The sequence below is a fragment of the Lupinus angustifolius genome, unplaced genomic scaffold (genome assembly GCF_001865875.1).
Source record: "Lupinus angustifolius cultivar Tanjil unplaced genomic scaffold, LupAngTanjil_v1.0 Scaffold_60_102, whole genome shotgun sequence".
NCBI classification, from domain to species: domain Eukaryota; kingdom Viridiplantae; phylum Streptophyta; class Magnoliopsida; order Fabales; family Fabaceae; genus Lupinus; species Lupinus angustifolius.
Genome location: NW_017722984.1, coordinates 13,268 through 22,640, shown reverse-complemented (window position 1 = coordinate 22,640; position 9,373 = coordinate 13,268). Strand labels below are relative to the sequence as shown.

At 34.9% G+C, this 9,373-nt stretch overlaps 1 protein-coding gene across 1 annotated transcript; it reads right to left on the bottom strand.

The window, feature by feature from the left end:
- Positions 1–263: 263 nt before the first annotated feature.
- On the bottom strand, positions 264–3,945 carry LOC109339175 (receptor-like protein kinase HSL1). Its single transcript, XM_019576586.1, has 2 exons — positions 1,299–3,945; positions 264–895 (listed from the first exon to the last, which is right to left on the bottom strand). Exons 1-2 carry the CDS (start codon positions 3,871–3,873, stop codon positions 507–509), a joined length of 2,964 nt encoding a protein of 987 aa, XP_019432131.1. The 5' UTR covers positions 3,874–3,945; the 3' UTR covers positions 264–506.
- Between the last annotated feature and the right edge of the window lie 5,428 nt (positions 3,946–9,373).

Here is a 9,373-nt window from a genome sequence, read left to right as displayed (position 1 = left end):
AATAGAGATGGATGGGTGAGTTGCAGATTTTTTCGTTGAATTTACCAATTGTCATACTAAATTTTAAAAATTTAATGGAAAGCCCAATTGCTACTATTACAGCAAATGCAGTGTTTTGAATTTCACTCCGAATGCAATTGTGACCTCAATATTAAAATTTAGAGAGTTTCCTAAAACATAATCGTAATTGCGACAGCATCATAGTCAGTGATAAGAACAAAAAAACTAAATAAGCACACAAGACAATTATTTGTAGTCTTGAAGTTAACCACTTAATGCAGTAATGTTATAGATTAAGACTAAGTTGATAGTCTATTGTAATATTGATTATACCATTTCTAGTGTACACAAATGATACAATAGCATGATTGAAAAAGAAAGTCTCTCTTACCATTTGTTACAATGGCTGTTTGAAGTAGTAGTAGTAATACATAAACAAAGATTAATTTCTTAATACCAAAGTTGTAGTGTAAATAGAAGCTCAATCTTTTTTTTAAGCACCTATCTTATACTATGTTTCCTTGATGATCATTTTCAGAGGCCTCTTCTTGATAGTATGGTGAGAATCTTCCACTTCTGGATTTCGGAACTGAAGTTATTTCCTGCAGCATTTTCACCACTCTACGCATGGAAGGGCGAGTTATAGGAAGCGAGCTAGTACAAATAAGCCCCACGCTGAGTACCTTGCTTATTTCTTCTCTGTGCTTAATTTCAAGAGTTCGATCAATCACTTGATCCTCTCCTTTCTGATCCAATGTGGAGGTAACCCAATTTACCAGATCTTTGTCCTCATTCTCTGGATCAAGAGGGGGTCTCCCAGTTATCAATTCCAAAATGACCACCCCAAAGCTATAAATGTCACTCTTTTCGTTCACTCGAAGAGTATAGGCGTATTCTGCATCACAATCAACAAACAAATCCAGTTAATAAACTATAATGTATAAGCCAAGTGGTTTCCTATCTACATATTCTGTAATATATGCTTGAACTAGCATACTGGCTGATGAACATTTATGAGCACATTACATAGTCTACTAGCTGAAATGCTTAATGATTTACCTACAATAAGTGCAGGTTGATGTTATTTAATATTGGATGAACTGATTATTTACCAAAACAAAACAACCTTGTTATTAGTTCTCCTACTACCGGAGACACTGCACGAAATTTTTGAAATTTATAGCACTAAGTACTGATATTGTGTGCTATAATCATAAAAGTATTGCTTGCAAGTGCACACAACATATTGGTTATCAAAATATAAGAAAACATTTAGACTTTCATTTTTTAGGTAATACCTGGTGCAATGTAACCATAAGATCCGGCAATAACAGACATGGATTCTGCCCCTTGGCTGACTCCCCGAAAAAATTTGGCTACTCCAAAATCAGCAACTTTTGCTCCAAATTCACTATCTAACAATATATTGTTAGATTTTACATCCCTATGAACTATAGGAGGGACACAATCATGATGCAAATAAGAAAGTCCTTCAGCAGCATCAATAGCAATTTTATATCTAGTTGGCCAATCCAACAAGCATTTCTTGCTACTGTGCAAAAAATCCCCCAAGCTCCCATTTGACATGTATTCATAAACTAGGAGCTTATTATTATCCCCACTTTTGCAGCAACACCAGAGCCTTACAATGTTCTTGTGCCTAATATTTCCCAATGTTTCAACTTCAGCTTCAAATCCATCCTTTTCGGAATCAACACTTTCAGTCTCTACCTTATTCACTGCCCACAGTTTCTTCACTGCCACCACCTCACCATTACTTAGCACTACTTTGTAGACCTTACCAGATGCTCCACTTCCTATTACATTATCTTCACTCAGCAATTTCACAATCTCGAACTCGCTGAACCCATGCTTATGAAATGACCTCCACTTTGACATGTTAAACCTCTTTTTCATCTTCTTGAAGTTCTTGAATTTGAAGTAAAACCATGCCACCCCAACAACAAACACAACCCCAGCAAGTACAAATATGAACCTGAAGATCCACACATACTTCGTGTTCTTATTTTCGCCGAAGGTTGGCCTCGGACAAAGTCCAGAGAGACCACCACAGAGGCCTTGATTACCTAGAAAACTCTTCCTATAATTCTCATTGGCATAAAGGGGAGGGATATCCCCAGAAAGCTGATTGTTTGACAAATTAAGCAAATCAAGCTTCAAATTTTGCAGCTCAAATGGAATTTCACCAGAAAAGTGATTCCCAGAAAGATCAAGATAATTAAGTACAGGCAAGTTTCCTAATTCCTTAGGAATATTGCCCTCAAACTTATTATTTGCCAAATCAAGCTCATTGAGCTTCCTCCATTCACCAATTCCCTCTGAAATTTCTCCAGAAAGTTCATTATCACTAAGAACAAGCCTATCCAACTGGCTCAATTTCACCATACTTATCGGAATCGAACCGGTAAGACTATTATGGCTAGCAACAAACTCAACAAGACTCTCCAACAATCCAATTGAATCAGGAATCGACCCAGAAAACATGTTCCTCGACATTAACAAAATTGACAGATTCTTAGCACCAGAAATCGCATTAGAAATTGACCCAGAAAGAGAATTTTCAACAAGTTCAAGCAAATACAAATGGGGTAGACCCCATAGTGCTTCAGGAACAGTTCCAGAGAGATTATTGTTCCTGAGCCTAACACGTATTAAGCTCTTACAATTTCCAAGACTCTCAGGGATTCTCCCTGAAAATGAATTGTAAATCATCATCAACTCTTGCAACGTTCCTCCGCCGCACAAATTCGCCGGAATCTCGCCGGAAAAGTGATTATACGAGACATCCAAAGTCTGGAACATTGAATTGTTCCCCAAATCACTTGGCAATGTTCCTTTGAGCGTGTTGTTGAACAATTTCAGCTCATACAAGTTCTCAAACCCTGCTATGCATTCTGGCAAAGACCCTTGAAGTTTATTATCATACAAATTCAAAGACTCGAGTTTCTTCAACTTGCATAACTCACTCGGAATTTTTCCACTCAAACCATTCACGGAAGCATCGAACCTTTCCAACTCGGTCACGTTCATCATTTCCGGTAACTCGCCGGAGAGAAAATTCTCGTAGAGTTCAATTTGGATAATGCTCTTCAACCCCAAGAACAGAGTCTCCGGTATAGCTCCGGTGAGCATGTTCCTCGACAAGTCAAGATTTTGAAGACGATTAAGGTTACCCAATGAGCTTGGAATCAAACCCACGAGGTCGCACCCTGCTAACCATAGACCCTCGAGGTTCGTTAAGTTCCCTAAGGACTTTGGTATTGTACCAGTGAGGAAATGGTTATAAGCTAAGTCAAGCGTTTTCAACGTGGAGACGTTGCCAAGAGAAAAGGGTATGGTACCGTTGAGGATATTGTTAACAAGAATAAGAGATTCCAGTCGCCGGAAATGGGAAAAACTTGCCGGAATTTCGCCGGAGAAGTTGTTGAATGAGAGGTCAAGGTATATGAGATTGGGGAGTGAGGACAGCGTATTGGGGATGGGTCCGGTGAGGATATTTTGGGAGAAGTCGAGGTGGCGGAGGCGGGCGCAGCCGGAAGAGAAGGTGGAGGAGGGGAGGGAAGAGTTGAGGTTGTTGAAGGAGAGAGAGAGGGAGGAGAGAGAAGGTAGGAGGCAGATGGAGGTTGGGAATGGGCCGGAGAGTTGGAGGTTGGAGAGGTTGAGGGCGGTGACAGCGGAGGTGGTGGGGTGGCAGGTGACGCCGGTCCAGTTGCATGGGGTGGAGTCAAGGGGGTTCCAGTCAGGGAGGTGGAGGTTAGGGTAGTGGAGGAGGATGAGGCCATCTTGGGTTAGAGAGAGAGAGGGGTGTGGAGGAGAGAGAAAGAGGAGGAGAAGGAGGAAGAGATGAAACATAGTTGCTTTGGGTTGGTGATGAAATGAGTGTGTGTGAGAGAGATTTGAATAGAGAGGGAAACAAATATACAGAAGTGTAGAACCAATGCATTGCATGGGAAATACAAAATTTTGTTTCTAAAACTAGGAAGGATCTTCTATATTTCTTGTGACACACATTAAAATGTAATATGTAATAATAATTTTATCATTTTATTTATTATAAAATTATTTTTTATTATTAAAAATGTGAGTAAAACAATCACTTGCATCTCCATTAATGGAGAAGATTTTCTTCTAAAACAATAAATTTATTTTAATAATGTAGTTGTGAAAATTTTAGTTGTATTTTTAGTAGATTTACTATAAAATTTTAGTTGTATTTATAGAGAAAGGATAAGTAGACTAAAAATGTATGAAATTTATACATTGTCATTGTATAATTTAGTATTGATGTTTAATTATTGTTGACTTTTAAAAAAAGTCATCTAATTAAAAGGTGAATAATAAAGTGAATGTATATAAATCTTTGTACTGATTGTGCATAAATTTTATACTCTAACCTTATTTTAATAATCAAGTTGTGAAAATTTTAGTTGTATTTTTAGTAGATTTTCTATACAAGTGTCATTTATCATTTAAGTATGATACATTAGTGTTAGAGTAATCATATACATCTAGAATTTAATAATTTTTCTAATATTAGATCTATAATTTTTACATTTTTTTTTTACTTTTTATCTTCATGTGTATTCCATAAATAAAAGAAATATAAACATGATTCATTTACTCCTCAGATCTTAGCCATCAATTTTAGGAAAACTCAATATTATAAATTAATGAATAGATCTAAATCATTACATTTCTTTAAAATTAAAAACTAACATGTAGAGTAAGTAGATCTTCACCCTTTAAACAATGTAAAAAATTATTGGAGTGCAGGTCTATTAAGCTTAAAATCAATGATAGAAACCTTATATTGAAAATTATGTTTTAAATGTGGTTATTTTCAATACAACGTTTCTATTTTTACTCTTCAAGAAGTGTATTTATAAACTATTAGCGTGTCAATTGGCACAAATCGTGTAGACCGATATTACATGTTTATCTACTTGCATTCTTATTTTTTTGATATCAAGTGTTTATATAAAGTTTGTATAAATGTGTCATTGGATGTTTTTGTTTGTTGGTCAAAGTTGTTCTTCTTGGGGTGATGAAGAGATAAATAGAAGTAGAAGAATGGTGAAATAATGGTGTGCATTGATTAAAAAGAATAAAAGAATATGTGGAAGTTTCTTGTAGTTATTTAAGTCATGGTGATTACTAAATGGAATTGAACGAAATTATATATGTTCAATTATTTGAATGTGTTTAGATATTTTTGCATTTTTTTATAGAAATATAGGAATTATGTTTATTCAGTTACCTAAATACTCCTTAGATATGTTTTACCTTTATATAGTAGTATAGATAATATTTATTAATTGTTGGACTTTCATTACATAACACAATATATAATCCTAGTTTTTTATTTATCATGACTAGCACGTGTCGACTGACACTCTGTGCATGTCAACCCGCACTTTTATTTCAGAAATGCAATATATAAATTCAATGAAAAATATAGATTTATGAATATAAAAATCATTATAGGGTTGTTAGATATGTTTTCATGTGTTATTGTGTGTTATTCTTGAGTTGAGGAAGATAGAATATAAAAATAAGAGAAAGTATGGAAGAGTAATAATGTATTCATGAAAAAATGAAAGCATTGTGTGAAAGTTTTTATTAGGTATTAAGGAGAGAGATTAAAAAGGATAAAATTGAATATTAAAATTATATCATGCATGGTGGTTGCTACTTGTTTTGGTTTTATTAATAGTATTGATTACTTGAATGTTTTTAGACATATTTTGCATTTCTTTTATAGAAATATAGAAATTATGTTCATTCAATTACCTAAATACTCCTTAGGCATGTCTTACCTTTATATAGTAATATAGATAATATTTATTAATTGTTATACTTTCATTATATAACACAATATATAATCCTAGTTTTGTATTTATCATGACTAGCGCATGTCAACCTGCACTTTTATTTAAGAAATACAATATATAAACTCAATGAAAAATGTAGTAATATGAAGATAAAAATCATTAGAGTTATTAGATATGTTTTCATGTGTTATTGTATGTTATTCTTGAGTTGAGGAAGAGAGAATATAAAAATAAGAAAAAGAGTGAACGAGTAATGATGTATTCATGAAAAAATAAAAACATTATATCAAAGTTTTTATTAGTTATTAAGGAGAGAAGTTAAAAAGGATAAAAATAGAATATTAAATAGTATAGATAATCCGCCAAGTCTCAAATAAAAAATATTACTTTCCCATTTTCATATTCTTTAATATTTAAGGTTATATATATATATATATATATAACTTAAGAAATCATTAAATAATATAGAATTTGGATACAGTTTAACTAATATAATTTCATTTAACTCATATTGAAAACAAATTGAAAAATGTGGAGAGATGCATGACGAAAAAGATAAGTAGTAAATAACTGTAGAGTTGAAAAATAAAGTATAAATGTACATCAAATTTTTAATATATCAAAAGATTCAGCACAATATAAAAAGTTAAAAATGAAAGATATGGAAAAATGGAGAAATATTTATTTTGCTCTCAAATATAAGTAGATTTATTATTATTTACATATTTTAAATACCATTTTCAATTGAAAGAGCTTATCTGACTTGATCAAGATAGGTAGTAGACCATAGATAACGCACAAAAGTTCAAAAGGTTAACTTCAATTATTTGCACAAGAATGGAAGATGTGGCAGGGGCTGATTCTCACAAGAAGTGGACCTTAGTATAGGTAAGATTTGAACCTAGACAAAAAAGATACACAAGGATGATGATATAGTTAATTTCATCCACGTGTAGAAATTTATGATCTAAAAGGACTACTGAAAATGATAATAAATAGTAAGCACCGAAAATGATAAAGAAATATGAAGCCACACACTAGAGTCCACTTTTCTGGGTCAACTTAGAAGAGAAAAAAAGACAAGAGTTGTTGGGAATGATGAAGATTGGTTCTGAAGTCTGAACACTGAACTAGCTAAAAAACTTTGAACGCTGAAAGACAGATTTGAAACTTGTTGGAGTAGCTTTCAAGGGTCGTGTTCCGAACCAGAAAGCCACTATTGAAATTAACAACTTTGTGCTTGCTTTTTTGACTCAATCTATATGTTTCATACATTATGCTATTTGGAATTTGGAAAGGGTCATTTCACTGTTCTTAGTTCAACCGACAACCGGTGCCAATTATAACAATCAGTGGAGTTGAATTGGGCATGGAAGGACTTAAACATGTGAGGAAAATTCAACCTAAAAAATTAGTATATTAGGTGTATTAAGCAATAATGAGATTGACTAAGGAAAGCAACTTGACCGAGGAAATTTCAACTATGACTGAGACAAGTTCTATCGTGACCGAGAAAATCACTGCAGCAAGGCATATGACCGAGTCAGGATCAAAGCACCTGACCGAGACAAGACCAAGGTGCATGACTGGGCCAGCACCAAAGCACATGACTGAGGCACCAAGGCATGTGACCGTATCAGCAACACGACGCATGGGCCATGTGGCCAAGACGACAGTGTCACGACGCATGAGCAATCTGAACGAGACAATGAAGTCAAGGCACATGGGCCACATGGACCATTTGACCGTAACTACATGATCAATGATGCTTGGACAAACTCAGCTTGGCATAGGCATGGGTCATATAGCCATAGTGCAGATACCTTGCACAACAATAAAACATGATCTTTAACTTCTTGTTTCTTTTAATCACGTGTGTTTATTTCATTAGTTAGTTAGTTAGGCTCTATATGTAATCATCATCTTCTTCATTGTAAAAACAAGAGAAAAGAATTTAATTTACTCTTATTCAAATCAATCAAAGTTTCACATCTTTCATTCTTCATCTTCAACCTTCAAATTTCTCTTCCAAGAACCAATTTGGGTTCTTGTTCAATCATCACCTTCACTTCTTAATATGGTATCATAAAAGAGCTCTGCTACATTCAAATGGCCTCCATGATTCCACCAACCGATACACCACCAACCCAAAGCTTATCTTCCATACTAGATATTAACTCACCATACCATGTGCATCCATCAGATAATCCAACACTTCCTCAAGTCTGACCCTTGTTGAATGGATAGAATTATCATCAATGGGCAAGGGCCATGGAAGTCAGTCTTAGCACAACACAGAAGTTGCTTTTCATAGATGGAACCATTCAATGCCTCTCAAAACAGATCACATTTATCCACCTTGGGAGAGAGCCGACAACATGGTTATATCATGGATCAATAGATCAGTCTCTCCATCTATATCACAAAGCATCATCTGGATAAAGAAGGCACATGAAGTATGGGGTGAATTAAGAAAGGGATTCTCACAAGGAAATCTCTTCAGGATTGGTGATTTGGAGGACTCGTTGTCAAGTTTTAAACAAGGAGAATTAAACATCATCAACTACTTGAAAGAAATCCAGACCATTTGGGATGAACTTGATAACCTTAGACCTTTACCTGTATGCAACTGTGTAGACCCAACAATTTGTACAACTGAGATTGGGACAAAGAAGAACTGTGAAAAAGACAAAACTATCAGATTTCTAAAGGGATTAAATGATGCATATGCAGGAGTAAGATCTCAGATTATGCTCATAGAACCCTTATTCATTCACAAAAAAAACATACATACATTATTCATGCATCATCCTCCAATTCCTCCATACACTTCATACCCAAAAATTGTAACATGCATTTCATTATCCATTGCCTGAAGCGACCCAGAAAGAGGAAATAAATCAGTGGCCCATATTGATACACCAACCTCAGAAGCTAGTTTGCGAACTTCTTTCCATATGGAGATCCAAGTTGACTGAGACAACCCCAATCACTCTACTAGTCCTCACGATCGAGAGGAAATAAATGACATAGAGAAAAGAATCAGAGCCATGGAAGAAGCCAATTCATATGGTTTGAAGGATGTCACTGACATATGTTTAGTCTCGGGTTTGATTGTGCACCAAAGTTCAAAGTGCCAGCGTTTGAAAAATATCAAGGAACTTCTTGCCCTAAAGACGACCTGACTATGTATGTTACGAAGATGATTCCCTATATCAGAGATAACAAGTTGTTGATCCATTTCTTTCAAGAAAGCCTAACTGGAGCTGCCACCACTTGGTACTTGCAACTTCAACGTTCACAAATTCACGGTTTGAAGGATTTATGTGATGTCTTTGTCAAGCAATATGATACAAAGGTGGACATAAGTGGTCGCGCAGGTTAAGCCCAAGATATCTGATGAAGATAGTGTTTCAATGTTCATCGACACTATCCAACCACCATTCTATTATACGATGTTGGGATGCGTATCTTTGAGATTCCGTCAACTGATGACCATAGGGGAAAAGATAGAAAGTTGT

Bases quoted from the DNA above. Each gene is read 5' to 3' on its own strand.
- LOC109339175 (XM_019576586.1), bottom strand. From the start codon at position 3,873: ATGTTTCATCTCTTCCTCCTTCTCCTCCTCTTTCTCTCTCCTCCACAC. The intron at 896-1,298 runs GTATTACCTAAA...ATTGTGATGCAG, and splicing joins TTATGGTTACATTGCACCAG to AATACGCCTATACTCTTCGA.